At 47.1% G+C, this 21,557-nt stretch overlaps 3 protein-coding genes across 6 annotated transcripts; 2 read left to right on the forward strand and 1 right to left on the reverse strand.

The window, feature by feature from the left end:
- The first annotated feature begins 44 nt into the window (after positions 1 to 44).
- Positions 45 to 10,784, forward strand: IK (IK cytokine). Its single transcript, XM_073221809.1, has 20 exons — positions 45 to 200; positions 720 to 786; positions 2,162 to 2,254; positions 2,765 to 2,824; positions 3,644 to 3,811; positions 3,979 to 4,093; positions 4,553 to 4,623; positions 4,716 to 4,762; positions 6,021 to 6,184; positions 6,935 to 7,043; positions 7,380 to 7,419; positions 7,566 to 7,767; positions 7,997 to 8,015; positions 8,420 to 8,497; positions 8,780 to 8,861; positions 9,086 to 9,143; positions 9,936 to 10,024; positions 10,213 to 10,321; positions 10,485 to 10,519; positions 10,601 to 10,784. The coding sequence occupies exons 1-20, from the start codon at positions 185 to 187 to the stop codon at positions 10,626 to 10,628; spliced, it is 1,650 nt and encodes a 549-aa protein (XP_073077910.1). The 5' UTR covers positions 45 to 184; the 3' UTR covers positions 10,629 to 10,784.
- Positions 10,785 to 12,603: 1,819 nt separating this feature from the next.
- On the forward strand, positions 12,604 to 18,905 carry WDR55 (WD repeat domain 55). 3 transcript variants are annotated; one of them, XM_037015940.2, is made up of 8 exons: positions 12,787 to 12,917; positions 16,328 to 16,561; positions 17,166 to 17,266; positions 17,358 to 17,445; positions 17,542 to 17,721; positions 17,813 to 17,912; positions 17,998 to 18,167; positions 18,250 to 18,905. In XM_037015940.2, exons 2-8 carry the CDS (start codon positions 16,536 to 16,538, stop codon positions 18,542 to 18,544), a joined length of 960 nt encoding a protein of 319 aa, XP_036871835.2. In that variant the 5' UTR covers positions 12,787 to 12,917; positions 16,328 to 16,535; the 3' UTR covers positions 18,545 to 18,905. The 3 variants fall into 3 exon arrangements, with proteins under 3 accessions (XP_017507632.2, XP_036871835.2, XP_036871836.2); XM_037015941.2 differs by having other exon boundaries at positions 12,789 to 12,917; positions 16,340 to 16,561; XM_017652143.3 differs by lacking the exon at positions 16,328 to 16,561 and having other exon boundaries at positions 12,604 to 12,917.
- On the reverse strand, positions 18,776 to 21,392 carry DND1 (DND microRNA-mediated repression inhibitor 1). 2 transcript variants are annotated; one of them, XM_073221817.1, is made up of 4 exons: positions 21,269 to 21,392; positions 21,025 to 21,142; positions 20,233 to 20,694; positions 18,776 to 19,622 (listed from the first exon to the last, which is right to left on the reverse strand). In XM_073221817.1, exons 1-4 carry the CDS (start codon positions 21,290 to 21,292, stop codon positions 19,165 to 19,167), a joined length of 1,062 nt encoding a protein of 353 aa, XP_073077918.1. In that variant the 5' UTR covers positions 21,293 to 21,392; the 3' UTR covers positions 18,776 to 19,164. The 2 variants fall into 2 exon arrangements, with proteins under 2 accessions (XP_073077918.1, XP_073077917.1); XM_073221816.1 differs by having other exon boundaries at positions 21,025 to 21,292.
- Positions 21,393 to 21,557: the final 165 nt, after the last annotated feature.

Below are 21,557 nucleotides of genomic sequence, written 5' to 3' on the forward strand. Positions count from 1 at the left end.
AAAGCATCGTGCAGGGCACCAATCAGATCGTCCTCCAGTTCACCGCGATCTGGCGGTTGCGGAAAGGCTGGGGAACGCAAGGCATCGTGGGTTGGTTGTTGAGGTGCATTGTGGGCCAAAACCTGTCGCTTCTGTGTTGTTGCCGGACCGTTAGTGTTGCTGGCGTTTAAACCCCACCGTCAAAATGCCGGAACGAGATAGTAAGGCTTGTGTTATCAGTCCTTTCTTCCTCGCGGGACTCGGGACGTTGGCGCATTATTTTGGCCTGAGAGCTTAAGTCGGGTGTGTGCGTGAGGTTTGAGAGAGTGGGACGCTTGGAGCCTGGCGAGGCCTCTGGGGCCCGAGGGAGGCCGTTCAGCCCCAAACTCCGTATTTAAGCCTTGTCCGTGCCCCAAGGGACGACGAGTGCTTTATCTGTAGACTCTCCCCCCTCCCCATCACTTAATCTTGAGTATCTTAGATATCATCTGTAGGAATTCTTTGCTGATCTTCCCGCGCTGGTTTAGGGGCCGTTTTCAGCTTTCCACAGCTTCTTGTTATTTTCCCCAGCACTTAGAACATTTTTTTCGTAACTGTCTCTGTTCTTGTCTTTCTTCCTCACTAGATTGTGAGCAGTTTGACAGGAAAACATCTGCATTGTTCACTACTAAATCCCCGGTTTTTGCTCAAGAACCGACATAAAAGAGATTGACTAAATTAATATTAATTCTTTTTCTTAGGCGAGCCTTTCTCCAACCCTTTGGCTCCCGATGGACACGATGTGGACGATCCCCACTCCTTCCACCAGTGAGTGTTTTGATGTAGGACTATGGGCATGAGCCGGGCAGTGAGTAGAGTGGTGGTAGTGAAGGTGGAAGAATTCTTAATGTCTTGTAAGTAAGGATGGCCAGAAATTGTACCCCTTGTCCCTTTATCTCTGTGAACTTTAACTAGATCAGGCCAACTGCTTATAAGAGTATTAGAGGGGAAATTCTGGCAAGTAGGGTGCTTGTTTTTAAAGTTGTTGTTTAATTACACATTATTACAGGAATTCATTAAAAGTAAGGGTGAAGTTCTCTTTGATAACATTCCCAACTCCAGTCCTTTTCTTAGAGGTAACCTTTTTTATATGTATCTTTTTACTCTTTTTAAACGCATTTGTATACATACGTGCATATTTGAGGAAAATACATTATTGCTTTGCTAGTTGACGTACTGAAACTAAATGGTGTTATATCACATATATCTAATTTTGACAGTTTCTTTTTTCTCTCACTTAATGTCTTGGAGAATATTGTCATGGCAGTGACAAGGACTCCCTTTGACCTCACTTTAGTTGGTTTTCCCAAGGTCTGATTTTGACTGGGCCAATTTCTGAAAAATCTCTTCAGCCAGTCAAGGAGATCCAGTCAAGCTCCTTCTCCCCTAACCCTTGAAATCTAATCAGGTTTCTTTTCCACCTCACCCTTGATACCTCACCAAGTTCCTCTTTGTCATTTTCTGTAAGTCCCCATTGTCCCTGTTGAATTCAGAGTTGAGTTTCAGTCCCTTTCTCCTATTGCAAATAGTCTTGACTCCTATTACAGTAGTCTTGAATAAAGTTTTCAAGACTGGGGAGACTTAGGATTCTTTCCTAAAGCTGGGCTCAGCAGGCCAAGAAGAGGCATATCAGAAGGGGTTTTGTTTTAGGGTGGCCTGATTAAAGTTTGTTGAAGGAGTTAAGAGTCCTTATCACTGTTCCAGTTCAGATTTTTTTCGTGTAGTATGATTGATACCTGTCTCACATTTGGGAAGCACTGTCAAAGTTTAGTTAGTCTCAAGTTAGTGGACATTTAAATTGTTTTTAATAGGCCAGCAATTGGCCAGACTAAATATAGATAAATGGAGTTGCGGGTTATAGGATATGCACACTTAGATTTTAATAGATACTGCCAAATTGCTCTCCAAATGGGCTATCCTGATTTATGTCCCATCAGCAATATATGAGAGTATCTACTTGTCAAATTCTCACTTATACTTGATTTACCAAGCTTTTTAATAATTAACAGTCTGATGGGTTAAAAGTGTCATCTTTGTTTTAATTTGTATTTCCCTCATTTCCAGTAAAATTAACCATGTTTTTTTTACATAATCCTTTTTCAATTCTTGTTGGGTACTAATTTTTTAAGTCTTTGCCTTATAGATCGAAACTCACCAATGAAGACTTCAGGAAACTCCTCATGACCCCAAGGGCTGCACCCACCTCTGCACCGCCCTCTAAGTCACGGCACCATGAGTAAGTTCTCGGGTGATCTAAACTGTCTCCCATTTCCTTCCTACCGAAAATTACTGAACTAGATGTTTTTGGAACTGGAAGGCTAGTTCTTTTTTGAAGCCTGTGGTTCTGATTCTCTCTATCTGGAGATTGAAGTGTTAATGAAGATGCTCTAGGGGGGATGCTCTAGGATCTCATTTTTTCTCAGAGTGTTCCATGGATGTTCCAAAGGAACCTGGTGCCTAAATGGGCAGGTTTCAGGGCCATTCCAGTCCTACAGTCTCAGATTCCTGGGGTAGACATTTGGGGATATGTAATCTTAGACATTTGGGGATATGTAGTCTGTTAGGGGGTCGTGATGCTTTTAAAGCTTGAGAACCACTCATCTACAGATACTGACATAGATCTCTGCTGGATGAAACTGTTGCTTTGGTCAGTATTCTAGGCCTTTCGTCAGTCTTCAAAGCCACTTTTTGCGGTCTCTAGCACTGTAGCAGTATTTTGCTATTAGTGAGTTTCTTTCTTTTCCAGGATGCCAAGGGAGTATAATGAGGATGAAGACCCTGCTGCACGAAGGAGAAAAAAGAAAAGGTGAAGGAACAATGGAAGAATGTTGGGTTTTTAAGGTGACAGTGTTTGGGAAAAAGGAGGAGGGCCTAGTTATGAGGCTAGGTTTTCCTCTGTTATCTTGAGGTTCTCTGGTCTCATAATGGAGAGGGGTGATATGTAGAGTGGCAGTTTAGGGCTCTGGAGTCAGCCTGCAGTGTTTTATTTTCATCTTTACCAGTTTATAGCCGGATAACCTTGGGCATTTTGCTTAATCTTTCTAATCCTCAATATTCTCATGGGTAGACTGGAGATAGTGATAATAACTCATCAGGTTGTCATGAGGAGCAGCTGTGATAGCACACATGTAAACAGTTAGTGTCAGTACCTGGGCTTCTAGTAACCACCCATTAAATCTTGGCTGCCATCATCATTGTTATTATTTAAAGGATACTAAACTTTTTAGATCTGGTGCTTTGCTTTTCCTCTCTTCTGGCAGAGGACCAGCAAGGAAAGGTTTGTTTTCAGTTGAAATGTGGAAAGTGATAAAAATTTAGATGACTTCCCGGTTGCCCTGTGGTGGTATCATACCTATAGAGACTCAGTGATACACAGTTGGGTGGTATTAAAGAATTCTGAAGTGACAGAATATTGTGTGGTGGCACTGGAATAGTATATCTGAGCTGGAAGATGATGCTGTGCTTTTGAGGCCTATCAAGAGTTGGCTAGCGGTTCTTCCAGGACGTTTATGAACTTCCACCATGGAGTTGGGTGAAGGTAAAGGGAAATAGGCAGGAACAATTCTGCTGACCTTGAGATACAGCAGTGGGTGAGCCTTACACTTTTGCCTTCCTCTGGTCACAGCTATTACGCCAAGCTTCGCCAACAAGAAATTGAGAGAGAAAGAGAACTTGCAGAGAAGTACCGGGACCGTGCCAAGGAACGGCGAGATGGTGTGAACAAAGATTATGAGGAGACCGAGTTGATCAGCACCACAGCTAACTACCGGGCTGTGGGCCCCACTGCCGAGGCGTGAGTACCGCGCGGCCAGGGCCTGCTTCCCTCAGCATTCCGGAGTCACGCGATCGCAGTGTCAATTCTTCCTACTTTCCCCACTCTGCAGCCCATGCCAAGCCATATCAAGAGGTACTTGCCACCTACAAAGGAATTGTTCTGTTGTGGCCTTTTTCATTATACAGGGACAAATCAGCTGCGGAGAAGAGAAGACAGTTGATCCAGGAGTCCAAATTCTTGGGTGGTGACATGGAGCACACCCATTTGGTGAAAGGCTTGGATTTTGCTCTGCTTCAAAAGGTGAGCCTCTGTGGGTGAGTGGAAGTAATCTTAGGGTGCTCAGTGCTCCTGTATGGGCCTTTCGAGGTGAGGGAGGCTGCTGTTGGCTCAGACCATCTAGAATGGCTAATGGTAGCCTTTGTGCAGGACTAATTGCTACTCATCCTGCAACTCCCAGCCTTGGTTTTATTTTCTTGGGGAAACCTTCCCCGATCACCCAGGTATGGTTATGTCCCCCCACTCTGTCATCTCCCACTTCCTGCACTCTTGTGTAACTCTTCTATTTTACTGAATCACAGCTGTTACCACGCTTTGCTGTTTGAGTTTGTTCGTCTCTCCTGCTATGAGCTCCATTAGGGCAAGAACTATGTTGTCTCATTTAGTGCTGAGCTCTTAGTCTTGGTACAGTGCGGTATAGTGATGTTCAGTAAATAAGCATCAAATGAATCAGTGTCTAACCCTTACTTGCTTTTCTGTTAGGTACGAGCTGAGATTGCCAGCAAAGAGAAAGAGGAAGAAGAACTGATGGAAAAGCCCCAGAAGGAAACCAAGTAAGGAAACATCGGGGAGAGATTGAGGGTTTAGAAAAGTGGGACCTAAAGTAGGAACATATTTAGCAAAAATATTATTTTTGTCTTTTCAGGAAAGATGAAGATCCTGAGAATAAAATTGAATTTAAAACACGTTTGGGTGAGTACAATTTCTACACAAGTGGTTGTGCGTTCTGTGTGTATTGTAGGGAATTTTTTTTTTGGTATCATTAATCTACAATTACATGAGGAACATTGTGTTTACTAGACTTCCCCCTTCACCAAGTCCCCCCCACATACCCCATTAGTCACTGTCCAGTGTAGTAAGATGCTATAAAATCACTGCTTGTCTTCTCTGTGTTGCACAGCCCTCCCCGTGTTCCCCCCACTTCTCCCTCCCTTCCCACCCTCCCCAGTCCCCTTTCCCTTTGGTAACTGTTAGTCCATTCTTGGGTTCTGTGATTCTGCTGCTGTTTTGTTCCTTCAGTTTTCTTTTGTTCTTATACTCCGCATATGAGTGAAATCATTTGGTGCTTGTCTTTCTCCGCCTGGCTTATTTCACTGAGCATAATACCCTCCAGCTCCATCCATGTTGTAAATGGTAGGATTTGTTTTCTTCTTATATAGGGAATTTAATGCTGCAGGCAGGATAGGCTTCCCCTTTCCCTCACCCTTGCCTTTGTTTTTTACCCCCAAACCAGCTAGTTCCTATAAAATAGTCCAGTAGAACTCAGATTTGGACTTCATTATTTCGTATGTTATTAATGTCTCTTCAGGTTGGAAGCTCTCGCAGACTGGGGCTTATGCATTAAGAGAGGTAGCATGGTTGGTGATTAAAAGCTCAGAATCTGCAGTCAGGGAGACCTGTATTTGAATCCTGAGGATGAAACCACACTAGGAGTGTGATTTTTAGCCAGTTATTTCACTTTTTAGTGCCTGTTTATCCATCTACAAACATGGGGTTAATATTCACCAATGGGATTATTGGGGTGTATATATGCAGTGGGCCTATCATATTGAACATGTGGTAAAGTTGGCTTCTCCATCATCATCAGTATTACCTTAAACCTCACCCTTCTTCCTCGCAGGGCCTAATGCCATGCTGGGCACCCAGTGCCCTTGGGAAGGCAATATAGAAGAGCGGATAGGAGCTCAGGCTTTGGAGTTAGACTGCTTGTCCCAGTCTTTGTTCTGTCTCTTGGTAACTGTGTGACTATTGGTAAATCACTTAACTCTCAGTATTCTTACCAGTTAAAAGGAGACAGTGATGCCTACCTCGCAGGGCTGTTATGAAGTTTGAATGAAGCAAAGTATGCATAGCATGCGGCAAGGTGGCTGGTACAGAGTGAGCACTTACTAATCAATGGCAGCTGTTACAAAGGTTCTCACTGGCTCCTTGCTGCCCTTCCTCTTTGTAGGCCGCAACGTTTACCGCATGCTCTTCAAGAGCAAAGCGTATGAGAGGAATGAGCTCTTTCTGCCAGGCCGCATGGCTTACGTGGTAGACCTCGATGATGAGTATGCTGACACAGACATCCCCACCACTCTTATCCGCAGCAAAGCGGATTGTCCCACTATGGAGGTGAGTGACCTGAGCCTCAAACCTGGGAATCATCTCCACTTCTGTCCTGGATCTCTTCTGCCACATTTAACCCATTCCCAGGTCCTGTCCATTTTTGGCCTCAATTGAATCCATTTCCTTTTCTCCAGTGACATCCATCTAAGCCATCTTCTCTTGCTGGAACTATTAAAAGAGGCTCCTGATTGGTTTTCCTACTTCTCTTTTTTCTTACAATATTTTATTTACTTTTTAATTATTACTGAGATATTAATTCACATCCCATGCAGTTTGCCCTTTAAAGTGTACAATTCAGTGGCCTTTAGTAGATTCATAGTTGTGCAACTACCATCACAGTAAATTTTAAAACATTTCCATCCCCCCATAGTCTCACTATCCTCTCTTCTATTATTATTTTTACACCTGGCCAAGGGTGAATTTTAGTCTCACCAGTTTAGAAGCTTTCTTCAATAGTTCCTCACTATTAGGATAAAGAGCACACATCTTTATCGTAGCCCACGAGTCCCTGCAGCTTCTGGCCTTTCCAGCCTCTTTTCACCATGTTTCCCAGGTGTTTGTTCTCTCATAATCCGGGCTTGCTTGAATGTGCTAGATTCACTTTTGACCCTTAGTGCTGTTTAATCTCTCAGGAATGGCCTTCCACAAAACCTTTCCCTGTTTTCATCTGGTTAATTCTAACTCTTATTTGTTAAGTGAATGAATGAAGATATTCTTGCTCTGTGAGATGACATTCTTGCTACTTGTGGTTTTCAGGCCCAGACCACACTGACCACAAATGACATTGTCATCAGCAAGCTCACCCAGATCCTTTCCTACCTGAGGCAGGGTACCCGCAACAAGAAGCTCAAGAAAAAGGATAAAGGTAACCAGGAGGGTTAGGGAGAGAAACCTTAACCCTGGAAGGGCATGTGAGGATGGAACCAAGGTCTCCTGGAGCTTTTTGTCTCCAGAACACCGGGAGGCTCCTGGGGAGCAGAGAAAAATGGGAGCAGTGGAGCACTGGCAAAGGGATGGGCACATCCGGTTTCTGTCTGCTTGACCTACTCAAAGCAGTGCGTCAGCTGTGAGGCCTGGGGAGGGATAGTATGGGTAGCCTTTGTTGTTCCACCTTCCAAGCAGAGTGAGAGCTGGAGCACATGGGGAGGCTGAGCGAAATGAACTCAGGAGTGTTTTTCTCACTCCTCTCTTTACTTTTTAGGGAAGCTGGAGGAGAAGAAACCCCCTGAGGCTGACATGAAGTATGTATCCTAGCCCCTGTCATCTGGTTTGGGGAAGGAAGGGGCTCTATGTTTCTTTCCTTGGGCATTTTGGGGAGGCCTTGGTGTAAGAATCTGGAGAAATGACCAGGGACGTGGTTGGCAGCTAGCCGTCTCTGTTTTCCTAGTATATTCGAAGACATTGGGGATTATGTGCCCTCCACCACCAAGATGCCTCGGGACAAGGAGCGGGAGAGATACCGGGAACGGGAGCGTGATCGGGAGAGAGACAGGGACCGTGACAGAGAGCGGGAGCGAGAGCGGGAGCGGGAGAGAGAAGAAGAGAAAAAGAGGCACAGCTACTTTGAGAAGCCAAAAGTGGATGATGAGGTGAGATGTGGCTCCTGGTACCACATGGTGGAGCTGCCCATCTCTGTGCCTGCCGAGCCAGGTACAGGGTCTCTGTTACACAGGCATCTCATGGCTTCCATAGCAGCAGCTGGGTAGGAACCGTCCTGGAATATGGGAGCAAGGTGGGGTGGGAAATTGATTCAGACTTGGAGGGACGAATAGAAATCCCTCATGGTAACACTCACTTCAATTTCTGTTTTCTTTCCAGCCCATGGATGTCGACAAAGGTGGGTTGTAGCCAAGGCATCTTGCACTGGCTCTGGCAGCTTTCCTCTTGGCTGAGAGTCTGACCTAGACCTCAGAGCTGGCAAGGGTGGGGTTGGGAACTTCCTGAATCTGGGTTCTCACAAAATCTGTACATGTCTTGCTTAATGGAATAGACAGATGATGAGTCCGGAGTTTCTGTCATCTGTGGGGCTCTGAGGATGTGAGGCAGGTTGAGTGGGCATATTCTGGGTACACTACCCTATTCAACCAGAGTAGCTCATTCGTTGGAATTAAAAAATTTTGTTAGCTGAAAGGGCTCTGTTGCTGAAAAAAATATTTTTATGAAAGCCACAGGTTGCAAGTATGTTGTGGGAAGAGGTTGTAAATACCTGTTTCAGTGTGAACTGAGTTCTCTTTTTCCCAGGACCTGGGTCTGCCAAGGAATTGATCAAGTCAATCAATGAAAAGTTTGCTGGGTCTACTGGCTGGGAAGGCACTGAGTCATATCCTTTATTTCAATATGTTACTGGGTTCTGGAGAACTGCTGCTCTCTTTTCATTCCAACTCCACCTGCCTCCCTGCTTCCCCACACCCCCACACCAATTCCACCCACCCTTCTCTGTTATATTTGGACAGAAAGGATGTTATTATGACCTTCAGTTTCTCGAGGACCCATTCAAGTTCACAGCCCTCTTTAGTTTTCATGTCGGAGGTTCCAGCCCCGCGCTCTTCCTGCTTGACACTTCTCTGCTATGGGTAGAATTGTTTTCTTTAACATAGCGTACGCTGAAGAAGCCAGAGGATAAGAAGCAGCTGGGAGATTTCTTTGGCATGTCCAACAGTTATGCTGAGTGCTACCCAGCCACGTATGTGAGATTGTTAAAGAAGGGAGGCAGGGGTGATGGGACAACAAGTTGGGGGAGGGGAGGTGTGGTAGAAATTTGATCTCCTGAGTTCTTAGGGGCCCTTCCTACTTCAAACTATTAGGCCCTAAGTGGGAGGTCTAGGGGGATGGTCATTCCTAGGTATATTCCTAGCCTCTAAGTTGGGCAATTTCTGGATAAAGCATCTGTTTAACTGTTTTCTTTAGGATGGATGATATGGCTGTAGACAGTGACGAGGAGGTGGATTACAGCAAAATGGACCAGGTGTGGAGATGGAAGGATGGGTGGGGGCTCTTGGGAGGTTACTCTTTAGCACATATCCTATTCTCACTCCCAACAGATCTGTGTCTCATTTACTGGGCCTCACCTTCCCTCAGCTGCAGCAGTGGAAGTAGCAGCTTTGTGGAGTCATGGGCAGCTCAACTGTTTTAAAGTGTCTATACAAAATCAAATAAGAAAGGGTCAAAAAATTTTTTTTTCCTACAAAGTACCAGGCTTTGATTTTCATCCTAGGTATTAAGAAAGCCTTTAGTGCATAAGCAAAAGAGCACAAAGAATTTTAGTCTTTAGAAAATAACTGAATTTTATTCTAGCCAGGATTGAACTTTTTCCTTTAAGTCTTAAAGCAGAAACAAAAATACCCCAACAAATACTTAACAGCATTAATGGTGAAAAAATTTCATCTACTTTTTCCTTGTTCTCTGTGTACTTCAGTGGCTAAGAGCATGGTTTAATTCCATCTTGGAACCTTACCCTGGCTCTACCATTTCTTAGTTTTGTGACCTTGCCAACTTTACTGCTTATGCCTCAGTTTCCTCATCAGGAAATGGAGAGAAGTATAGTTCTCAATGGGGTTTTGAGAGAATTAAGTATGTATTTAGTGTTTAAAGTAGTGCTGGCACAGAGTAAGTACATAGTAAGCATTTATTATTCATTAGGGTAGGATTTATGAATGATGAAATGGAATTGTATGAAAGCATGGCTTTATTCAAGGGCTAAATTCCATTTCCACTGACGTCTCTACCTTGCCTTTTCCCCACTTCTGTTCTGCAACAGGGTAACAAGAAGGGCCCCTTAGGCCGCTGGGACTTTGATACCCAGGAGGAATACAGCGAATACATGAACAACAAAGAGGCTTTGCCCAAGTGAGTCAGTGTTAAATACAGACAAGGAGTAGGAGAGGGATGGGTTGGGCTAGCCCATACCGGGTTGGAGGGTGTTAGTCCCTGAGACATTCCCAAATAGGTTTTCTGATGCAGGGCCCTCTCGAAATACCTTGCCGTAGCCATGCAACTTCTAATGTCTTCTCCCAACTGCCCTTATTTCCCCTTAGGGCTGCATTCCAGTATGGCATCAAAATGTCAGAAGGGCGGAAAACCAGGCGCTTCAAGGAAACCAATGACAAGGCAGAGCTTGATCGCCAATGGAAAAAGATTAGTGCAGTAAGTGGGGCTGCCTCTTGCGTGGGAGGGCTTCAGCTGGGAGGTGACACTGGCCCTCAGATCCAGGAACAGGCAGGGGTTTAGAGAGCCGTGAAAGTGGGAGAGGTCAGTTTTTGCCTTGGACTAGAAGGATAACTGTGGGCTATAACTGTGCTTTTTGCAGATCATTGAGAAGAGGAAAAAGATGGAGGCTGATGGGTGAGCAGCATGTTCTTCTGTGGCACTGGTGGGATTTGTTTCGAGTATTGATCATACTGACTATTTCTCCTTCCATTTCAGGGTTGAAGTGAAAAGACCAAAATACTGATCTCCAGTTCGAACTCCAAGGAGAATCTCCACAAGGATGTGCTCTCCACTGCTTGTTTTCTGTAATTTCCAGAAACGTTGGAGAGTGGTTTTTTTGTGAATGTATATAAAATTTTATTGTATTGTCATTTGGTACCATTAAAATTGGTTAACCTGCTGTCTTCTCTGTGTTGAGCATCCTCCCACGAGGTCCCCAGAAGTATGAAGAGGGCTACTAATTCCTTGATTGTATAAAAATCAGAAGAAAGCTCAGTTCTTCACTGAACTGTAGTTCTAGATCCTAGACAGAGGAAGGGAAGGGAAGAATGACCCTGATTGCTGGCAAGACATGGATAAAAGGACATAAGGATTATTGGTCTTACATGTCAGACCCATTCAAGCCCCTTTGGGGCCTACTCTTGGGGCAGGGTTTCTCTGGCAATTAGGGGTCAGCCTACTGGGCTGCCAATCTGATTTCAAGATTGTGCAGGACTGGGCTTTAAGTAAAGGCAACTGATGATATTTGCTTGTGGGAACAAAAACCTTTTGAGTTTGTGCCCTCCAGGGAGCTTTAGTAATCCCAAACACAAATCACTGCTTCCCTGGCTGAAGAGGTAACCTTGGGGAAGCCCAGTCCTAGGCCAGAAGGGTTTGATACCCTTAAATACCCTGGAAACTGTTAAGGCTCAGGCTAGGTTCTCTGATGTCTGAACCACCCCATACCCACCCTTTCCCTCCTCTCTGCTTATTGTCAGTAGCTAGTACTTATCAGTAAGGGTCACCACTTTCTGACTGGCTATCCAGCTGCCACTGCCTGCCTTGAGCCTAGTTAAGATCTGTGGGCTCACCAGATCCAAGGAAAGCTAGGCTACCTTATCGGTTGTCTGGCCTTTGGTCACTTTCACCTTGATAGGGCAAGGACTTTTTGAGGAAGCCAGCTTTGTGCATAGCACCCAGGAGGCTGAAGTTAAGTGCTGTCTGCAGTAGCACCTAGAATGGCTAATTTAAAACACTTTGATGGTTTCATGATTGTAGGCAGAGGTCCCAATTAGGAAAAAGGTCACAGAGACCTTGCTCAAATTAGATACCTCTGGAGGGTCCCTAAGATTAAGACCTGGGGATTTACTGCCAGTTTAAAATCACTTTCTGCTGGTACTACCAAGCCTTGTGGAAGTGACAAGCCCTCTGGTTGGCCACAAAGGATTCCCAACACCAAACAGCAACTTCTCCAATCACACGGGAGACCTGTAGCCTCTTTGAGATCCTTAACCTCACTTTTCACTTCTCACTACGAGGCTTGCACATGAGCATATAAAGATGTCTTAGAAGGCTTAGTACCACAGCAGTATGAGAAGGTTCTCTTCAACTGCAGGGGCTCCTACCCCTTATCCGCCCTACCATACAGGGTGCCCCCATCCTTGCAGAACCTTTGGTAACTGGAATGTCCAGAATGTGAACTGTTGTGCCCTTTTTCCTCTTCAACAAATCCTTGCCATCTCTGAGCATTGATAGCCCAGACCACTAAGTTAAGCTGTTGGATCAGGCAGGACGCTATTCTCTGGACACGAATCTGTAATTAGCATGGAGGGTAGCAGCATGTGAGCGGGTGCCTGCTGTCCACTTCCGCCTCATGTCAAATTCTCTTGCGTGTGCTTTTGCGGTTTCCTGACCAACCTGGCTGCCGCTTGTCATACTCTTGGGTTTCACCAAGCCGAGAAAGACTGGTGTCCCCTCTCGCATCCCGAAGGCATAAAATCCTCCTTACTGTTGGCGGAGGGAGTACCAAACTGTCGAACTCGGTCAGGACGAGGAGAAAGGATTAAACGAGTTCCCAATTCTATGTGAAGGAACCAAGGAGGAGATTGTCGGTAGCTCAGTCTAGCTGGAAGAGACCATGCAACACAGTAAGCAGCCGGTCTTGGGGGCGGGCCTCGGGACCACACTCCACCTGTATCTTCTGCAGCCGGTGCCGCCTTTTCCGGTTTTGGAGAACGCCTTGGCGTCACTTCCGGTCCCCCTTCTCCCGAGTTGGAGTAGGTTCCCTGGGCCACTGCTATCGCTGTGTGTTTCGTTTCTGGGCTTACTGCCCAACTACTGCTGGGCGCGAAATCCTCCAGTGCATGGACCGCACGTGTGAGGAGAAGCCCGTGGAAGATGGGAGCGACGAGGAGGATCCCGACTCCTTGGAAGCCCCGGCCCGTATCCGGGACACCCCGGAAGACATCGTGCTGGAAGCCCCTGCCAGTGGGCTGGCCTTCCATCCTGCCCGAGATCTCCTGGCGGCCGGGGACGTGGATGGGGACGTGTTCATGTAAGTGTGGGGCAGGGCCGGGGCCGTGGCGAGCGTGGTAGGTGCGGGAGCTGCTTTGTCTGGAGGCTCTCCAGGGATGGAGCCGGGACGAGGAAAGTTGTAGGGAGACAAATTTTGCAGGACTCATCTGGTCCGATTTGTTCAGTAACACTCGGCTTTAAACCAATTACCCCAGGAACCTTTTGAAAGAACCGAAAAGAAGACAAAGTGGCTGAAATGTAGTGACGGAGCCTGGAGACAGTAGGACAAGAGGCGTTCAGGACACTGTTACCCGCTAAGGGATTATTATATTCAGCCTGAAACAGGCTCAATGGGGCCCGCTGCTTTTGCTTTTTGTCCACTTTAACTGATCTTTCACAAACACAAATCCAACCACCTCACTTCCTTCATTAATAACCCTTCGATAGTTAACCTTTGTTTTTAGGATTAAGGCAGAATTAATCCGGCATTCCGGGCCTTGACTCTGGCCCTTGGTCCGTTTCTCCTTTGCTTTCTGTGCTCATTCACCCTTACATTTTAAATGTGTCTTGAAGCCTCAGCAACTTTACACATATAATTCCTTCTACTTGGAAACTCCCTTCCCCTCACTTGTACCCACTGTCCCTCAGTTCTCAGTATCTCTTCACCTTTCCTCCAAGCCCCAGATAAATTGGATTACCTATTAGTTGCTACCACTAAAAAAAAAAAAGTTTTCATTTTTAAACCTCCCTTCACACTTTTACTTTGTGTGTGAATCACTGACATTTTCTGGCTTTAAAAAAAAAATTGTTTACTAAGGTATTACTGATGTACAATCTTATGAAGGTTTCACATGAAAAAACAATGTGGTTACTACATTTACCCATATTATCAAGTCCCCTCCCATACCCCAATGCAGTCACTGTCCATCAGTGTAATAAGATGCCACAGATTCATTATTTGCCTTCTCTGTGCTATACTGTTTTCCCCGTGATCCCCCACACCATGTGTACTAAACATAATACCCCTCAATCCCCTTCTCCCTCCCTCCCTCCCCACCTGCCCTCCCATGCCCCTCCCCTTTGGTAACCATTAGTCCCTTCTTGGAGTCTGTGAGTCTGCTGCTATTTTGTTCCTTCAGTTTTGCTTCGTTGTTATACTCCACAAATGAGGGAAATCATTTGGCACTTGTCTTTCTCCACCTGGTTTATTTCACTGAGAATAATGTCCTCCAGCTCAATCCATGTTGTTGCAAATGGTAGGATTTGTTTCTTTCTTATGGCTGAATAGTATTCCATTGTGTATATGTACCACCTCTTTTTTATCCATTCATCTACTGATGACACTTAGGTTGCTTCCATATCTTGGCTATTGTAAAAAGTGCTGCGATAAACATAGGGATGCATATGTCTTTTTGAATCTGAGAAGTTGTGTTCTTTGGGTAAATTCCAAGGAGTGGGATTCCCAGGTTAAATGGTATTTCTATTTTTAGTTTTTTGAGAACTTCCATATTGCTTTCCACAGTGGTTGAACTAGTTTACATTCCCACCAGCAGTGTGGGAAGGTTCCCCTTTCTCTGCATCCTTGCCAGTGTTTGTTGTTCTTACGCTTTTCGATGCTGGCCATCCTTACTGGTGTGAGGTAGTATCTCATTGTGGTTTTAATTTGCATGATGATTAGTGATGTGGAGCATCTTTTCATGTGTCTGTTGGCCATCTGAATTTCTTCTTTGGAGAAGTCTCTTCATATCCTCTACCCATTTGTTAACTGGGTTATTTGCTTTTTGGGTGTTGAGGCATGTAAATTCTTTATATATTTTAGATGTTAACCCCTTGTCAGATACATTATTTACAAATATATTCTCCCATCCTGTAGGATGCCTTTTTGTTCTGTTGATGGTGTCCTTTGCCGTACAGAAACTTTTTAGTTTGATGTAGTCCCATGAGTTCATTTTTGCTTTTGTTTCCCTTGCTCGAGGAGATGCATTCAGGAAGAAGTTGCTCATGCTTATATTCAGGAGATGCTTGCCTGTGTTGTCTTGTATGAGTTTTATGGTTTCATGACTTATATTCAGGTCTTTGATCCATTCTGACTTTACTTTTGTATATGGGTTTAAACAATAATCCAGTTTCATTCTCTTGCATGTAGCTGTCCAGTTTTGCCAACACTAGTTGTTGAAGAGGCTGTCATTTCCCCATTGTGTGTCCATGGCTCTTTTATCATATATTGACCATATATGGTTGGGTTTATATAAGGGCTCTCTAGTCTGTTCCATTGGTCAATGGGTCTCTTCTTGTGCCAATACCAAATTGTCTTGATTACTGTGGCTTTGTAGTAGAGCTTGAAGTTGGGGAGCGAGATCCCCCCACTTATTCTTCCTTCTCAGGATTGCTTTGGCTATTCAGGGTCTTTTGTGGTTCCATATGAATTTTAGAATGATTTTCTCTAGTTTGTTGAAGAATGCTGTTGGTATTTTGATAGGAATTGCATTGAATCTGTAGATTGCTTTAGGCAGGATGGCCATTTTGACAATATTAATTCTTCCTATCCATGAGCATGGGAATTGTATCCTCTTTAATTTCTCTCATGAGTGTCTTGTAGTTTTCAGAGTACAGGCCTTTCACTTCCTTGGTTAGGTTTACTCCTAGGTATTTTATTCTTTTTGATGCAACTGTGAATGGAATTGTTTTCCTGATTTCTCTCTCTACTAGTTCATTGTTAGTGTATAGGAATGCCACAGATTTCTGCATATTAATTTTGTATCCTGCAACTTTACTGAATTCAGGTATTAGATCTAGTAGTTTTGGAGTGGATTCTTTAGGGCTTTTTATGTATAATATCATGTCATCTGCAAACAGGGACAGTTTAACTTCTTCCTTGTTTTCTGGCTTATTTTATTGTGATTGCAGGAACACACAAATGCTGATTGCAGTTCACTAATGGGTCATGACTGGAGTTTGAAAAACTATTCTAGTCTGTTCTCCATTGTATCTCCTGCTTTTAGACCAAGATAAGTGCTCAACACGTTTGCTTTTGAATAAAGATGTAGGCTGGAAGCAGTGAGAAGCTATTGACTATTTTAATTAGGAGAGTTGTGCTATCAGATTTAATGAATTTAAATCTCAATCCCCTACCGGTTTCTGTTATGTTTGTCTTTGAAAATGGAAATAATATATAACTGGCAGAGGGTCAAGTGTTCACTTCAGCACCTGTATTGAACAAATGTGGGTTCCTTTCTACTGTTATTCATATTTACAGGGCCAAATCTTGGAGATCACCCTGGACCTCTACTTTTCACATCCCCATTGTTTCAGTTTGTTCCCTCTTCCCTACCCTCAGCCACTGCCATCTGGCAAGCCTAACTTCTCCCATGACCATTCAGGAGGTTTCTTTTCCCATAGGACTAAATTAAAGAGCTCTGCTTGGCCTCTATGGTCTCAAGCCCGGTCCAGCCTGTCTTTCAGATGCAGCCATGCCAGTCTCCTGCTACTGGAACCCTCCGCTTTGTGTCTATCCTGAAAGAGACTTCAACATCTGCCCCTTGTCTGCCAAGTTTACGTATTCTTCATGATCTGATCCACGTCATTACCTTAGCTTTCCAGGGCTCTCGTCTTCCCAAGTACTCATCCTATTCGTGAATGTTTATTAAGTAGCTTTGTCATGTTAGGCCCAGGACAGAGCAAACGGTAAGTAGACCCATTTCTGCCTGAACTTCACTGGCAATTAAGTACTTACTCATTTGGCCTTAGTTGAAGATCTGCTCTGAGGCAGGCACTGGGGATACTTTGTGGACAGGTATTTGCCTCTAAGCTAAGCTTATAGACTGGTACCTCTCTATTCCACCTCTGTTTTAACCTTCTCTCCTTTTCAGTATGTGTGTGGTTTTTGGCTTTCTCTAGCTTCTGCAGACATGGAATACAAGAGTCCTGCCTTCCTGATTTTTACATCTCCGATTTCTGGGGCTGTTTTTCTGTCGTTAATTTAGCAGATATTTCTGGGCTTCCATATTGGGGTCAGATCAAATCTTTCCCCAGGCTAGAGCTGTCAAGGATAATGAACAGGGGCGGGGTGGGGTGAGGTCACCAAGACCTGAGCAAATGCACTTTGAATTAATGTATATTGAATAGGAAAAAGACATTTGAAGCTCATGGAAAATGGATGATAAGGTCCTTGGGCTTCAAGGTGTGCAAGCAGGGAACTCCCAAGTAGGTGGCCAGTTGGCTAGTTGATCTCTGTACTCCATGCACCCCAAGCAGGGTCCAGGGTCATTCACTTTCCTCCTCTTCCTAGCTTTTCCTACTCCTGTCAAGAGGGAGAAACCAAGGAGCTCTGGTCCTCAGGTCACCACCTCAAGTCCTGCCGAGCTGTGGCCTTTTCTGAAGATGGGCAGAGTGAGTATTGGGGGGGACAAGCGGGCAGCCAGCAATGTGGTGGTGGGAAAGGAGCAGTGACAGCCTCATGACCTGGGCATCTTTTCCCCAGAACTTGTTACTGTCTCCAAGGACAAAGCCATCCATGTTCTAGATGTGGAGCAGGGCCTACTGGAAAGACGCATTTCCAAGGCTCATGGGTAAGGGGAGCCAATTGTGTAGAGGTCAGGGGTATGGACTGGTAGGTCCATAATGGGACAATGATGCTTCAAAAAGTTCTGCATCTGTGTCTTTAGTGCCCCCATCAACAGTCTCCTGCTGGTGGATGAGAACCTTCTGGCCACTGGGGATGACACAGGTGGTATCCGGCTGTGGGACCAGCGGAAGGAGGGCCCATTAATGGATATGCGGCAGCATGAGGACTACATCGCAGACATGGCTCTGGACCTAGCCAAGAAGCTGCTGCTGACAGCCAGGTCCAGCCCCAAACCTTTCCCATCCCTTCCTTGTGTTAAATGTCTTCAGTTGGGAGTGTTGGCCAAGCCTGCTTCTCTGCTCTCTCTGCAGTGGAGATGGCTGCCTTGGTGTCTTCAATATCAGGCGACGTCGGTTTGAGCTGCTCTCAGAGCCTCAGTCTGGAGACCTGACGTCTGTCACTCTCATGAAAGTACAGCTGAGTGCAGAGGGATGGGGGTGTGCTAGGAACCTGGTCTGATATGGCTCCAGATATAACTTGTCCTGTTTCCCTGCAGTGTGGAAAGAAGGTGGCCTGTGGCTCCAGTGAAGGTACCATCTACCTCTTCAACTGGAATGGGCTTGGGGCTACAAGTGACCGCTTTGCCCTGAGAGCTGAGTCCATTGACTGCATGGTTCCAGTCACTGAGAATCTGCTGTGCACTGGCTCCTCTGACGGAGTCATCAGGTGGGAGAAGCAGGACTACCCTCCCATCCCAGGAATGGCAGGCCCAACCGGCCATACCCAAGGTTCTTTTCTCTCTGCCTAGGGCTGTGAACATCTTGCCGAACCGAGTAGTAGGCAGTGTGGGCCAGCATCCTGGGGAGCCTGTGGAGGAGCTGGCCCTCTCCCACTGTGGCCGCTTCTTGGCCAGCAGTGGCCACGACCAGCGCCTCAAGTTTTGGAACATGGCCCAGCTGCGGGCTGTGGTGGTGGACGATTACCGTCGGCGCAAGAAAAGGGGAGGGGAGCTGCGGGCCCTAAGCAGCAAGGCTTGGAGCAGTGATGACTTCTTTGCAGGACTGAGGGAGGAAGGAGAGGAGAGCAAGGATGACAGTGATTGAGAGGAAGAGCTGAATCTCAAGATGGGGCCTCCCTGGGAAACAGTCCCTTCATGGGCTGGATCTCCAGAGAGCCTATGAGCTTGTAATACCCTGTTGTGTAGCATAAGGAGATACACAGAGGCTCAGGACTGAGGACAGTGTTGTGGGGAAGTACTCGCCTTGTAGCAGCTGCTTACTCTTACCAGCGTAAGCCACACCCACAGCCGCGGCAAGACAGCACAGACACAGGTGTATACCAACCAGGGGTTTAATATAAATACAACCAGCATAGAAAAACTCAAAACCACACTCATATCAAAACCAGAATGCCAAGTGCTGGGGACAGAAGTCCCAATTTCTGACCCTTTGGCTCAGCCAGCCCCCAAATAAAAACCAACAAATAAACAAGAAAGAAGATTCATGCTAAGTTCTGGGAGGAAAAGGGGAGTGTGCATTACACACACAAGGGTGGAAGACGATGGAATCAGGTCAGACCCTGGGGAAGGGCAAGGTCCCTCCACAACTTAGCCAAACCTGAGTTGCCTCCCAGGTGCCATAGGGCCCTGCCCCAGATGGGAGGCTGTGTCAGGCCTGGAGACTGACATGCCTACTTGTTCAGGCTGCCTGTGAACAGGACGGGGTCACTGCTTAACCACAGTACCTGCCTCAGCCCCAACAGACCCCAGGAGGCTGGCTCCAGACTCACTCAGTGTCGCCAGCAGCCGTGCAGACACAGCATCCTTGGCCACCTCATGCCCATTCTGCCCATCTGGAGCCAGCACAACCCAGATGAGGCCACTGAAGGGCACTGGATGCCCAGGGATCACCACCTGGTACCAGAAGTGGTACCAGCCAACAGGGCCTACACCCAAACACTTGGTGAGGAATACTGGGCTGCCCAGTTTCATCCGTTGGCACAGCAGCTGCAGGGCAGCTCTAGCCCCTTGGGACTCTAGCCTCTCCCTTGCTAGGGCTAACTGGCTGCCTACTGGCTGTAGGTACTGGACAGATGGTCCTAAGAGCTGCAGGCGGAGATGATGCTTCAGCTCTGGCTTGAGCCAATCCACGGCCACCTGCTCTCCACCGAGGCATGACTGCCCTGCAGGGAAAAAGGAGAGATAAGAGCAGGTCCAGCCCTAGGCCCAGGCCCCCAGACCCTTTAAGCCCCTTGGAGTTAGACTGGTTAAATTTCTAGCTCTCCATTTCCTGGTGGCATGACCTCGGGCAAGCTAAACTATCTTCTCCAAATTTCATTGTGTTTATTTGTAAAGGGGGTATAACTGCTACCTTCTAAGTTTCTTTGGAATAGTACTGGCTAATGCAGGCTTTGTCTACTTGATAACCATAATAGCTAACCTTTACTGTGAATACCTGAGTCAGGGAATGTACTAAGCACTGCTTAATTTTCACAACACTGAGGAAGCAAATTCTGTAGTGGATAAAAGGCTCGACTGGACTGCCTCGGGCAAGTCAATTTGTCTTAAATTTTGCTCATCTCTAAAGAGGAAGATCCTTCAGTGTTTCATTGGAATGTTTAAGATTAATTCAGGAAATAATGGGCGGAAAATGTTTAGTTAAGTGGTAGCTGGTAGCACCACTGGAAATTTAAAAACCTTACGTCAAAGAAATGTAAGGTCGCAAACTCAGAAATGCAGAAGTAAGTGCCTGGCAGAACGCCTCCCCTGACCCCTTAACCTTCACCCTCCTACCTTCCACCAGGGCCTTTTTGGCCATAGCGGCGGCGTGGTGCGAACTGAACTTGAGCAGCGCCATCTGAGTGCGTGCTGGCCCGGGGCTGGGCAACAGCAGCGCCTCCTGCAGGCCGGAACTCAGCGGCTGCAGCGCGAACAGCAGCGCGCTGCGGCTCAGACCCGGCGGCAGCCCGTCCACACACAGCTCGCACTTCTCGGTGCTGCGGCAGACCAGCAGCGGGCAGGAGGGCCGCAGCGGGTGGTTATGCAGCGTGGCGATGGCGGCCTGCGCGCCGCGCCGCGAGCTGTACCGGGCGTACGCGAAGCCGCGATTCAGGCCGCTGAAAGTCATCATCAGGCGGAACTCGTAGAGGCGGCCCACGCGCTGGAACAGCGGGATCAGCTGGTGTTCGTACACGTCCTGCGGCAGCCGCCCGATAAACACTTCTGACCCGGCCGGCGGCGGGCTGCCCACCCAGCCTGGGGGAAGGGTTGGGAAGGGGCACCGTCATCGTTCCGGGTTCGGGATCCCGATTGGGACGTATGAGCAAACTTCTGTGAAATGGGTACAACGCCTGAAAGCTGGGTCGTTGGCACCACTGGGTGACTGAGGCGACAAGGATGGCACGGAAAAGGTGTACTTTAATATTGGCTGCTTTTCTTGAGGCGTGTTGGGGGGAGGGGCCACCGACAGTGACTTTCAACTGCTTGGATGGGGGGTGTAACGCCCAGTTCGGGTTTCCCACCTGAAGCCTGGGAGGCGTTCCCTCCCCCAAGGGGGATGGTCGGGGCCGGCTGGGACTATCGTACCTGGGGGTGGCCCGCCATACTTCCTCTGCCCGTTCACCTGCACCAGGCGGATGCCCGTCTCCCTGACCCACGCCTCCAGCGCCGCCTTGTTCTCTGGATTCACTCTCTCGCACCAGAGCTGAGGGGAACGGGCAGGTGGAAAGGGGGCACCGCCGCGCCGCCCGCCCCACCTCGCCTGGGCCCCCGGGGCCCCCGCTCCCTGCACGGGTGGGGCCCGCCCACCCCCAGGCTGCCAGCCACTTACCTCACACTCCCGCTTAGACTGCATGATTCTGCCAGACGATCGTCGGTAGCCCCTTTATAACCTCCCCTCTATCTGCCTCTGGAAACTTCCCTACCCTCCACCCACCCCCCAAGCTCTCATTGGCTCGGAGCACGACCCCTCCTCCCACGGGGATGGGCGTATCCGCCGCACGTGCGCCGCGGGCTCCTCCGACCCTCAGGTGAAAGCCAGAAAGGCTAGCGGTGCGTCTGCCGGCAAAGCCCCACCTCTTAAAAAAATGGCTGCAAACCGGCACGTACGACGCCGGAGG

This window comes from Manis javanica, chromosome 14 (genome assembly GCF_040802235.1).
Source record: "Manis javanica isolate MJ-LG chromosome 14, MJ_LKY, whole genome shotgun sequence".
Taxonomy (NCBI): Eukaryota; Metazoa; Chordata; class Mammalia; order Pholidota; family Manidae; genus Manis; species Manis javanica.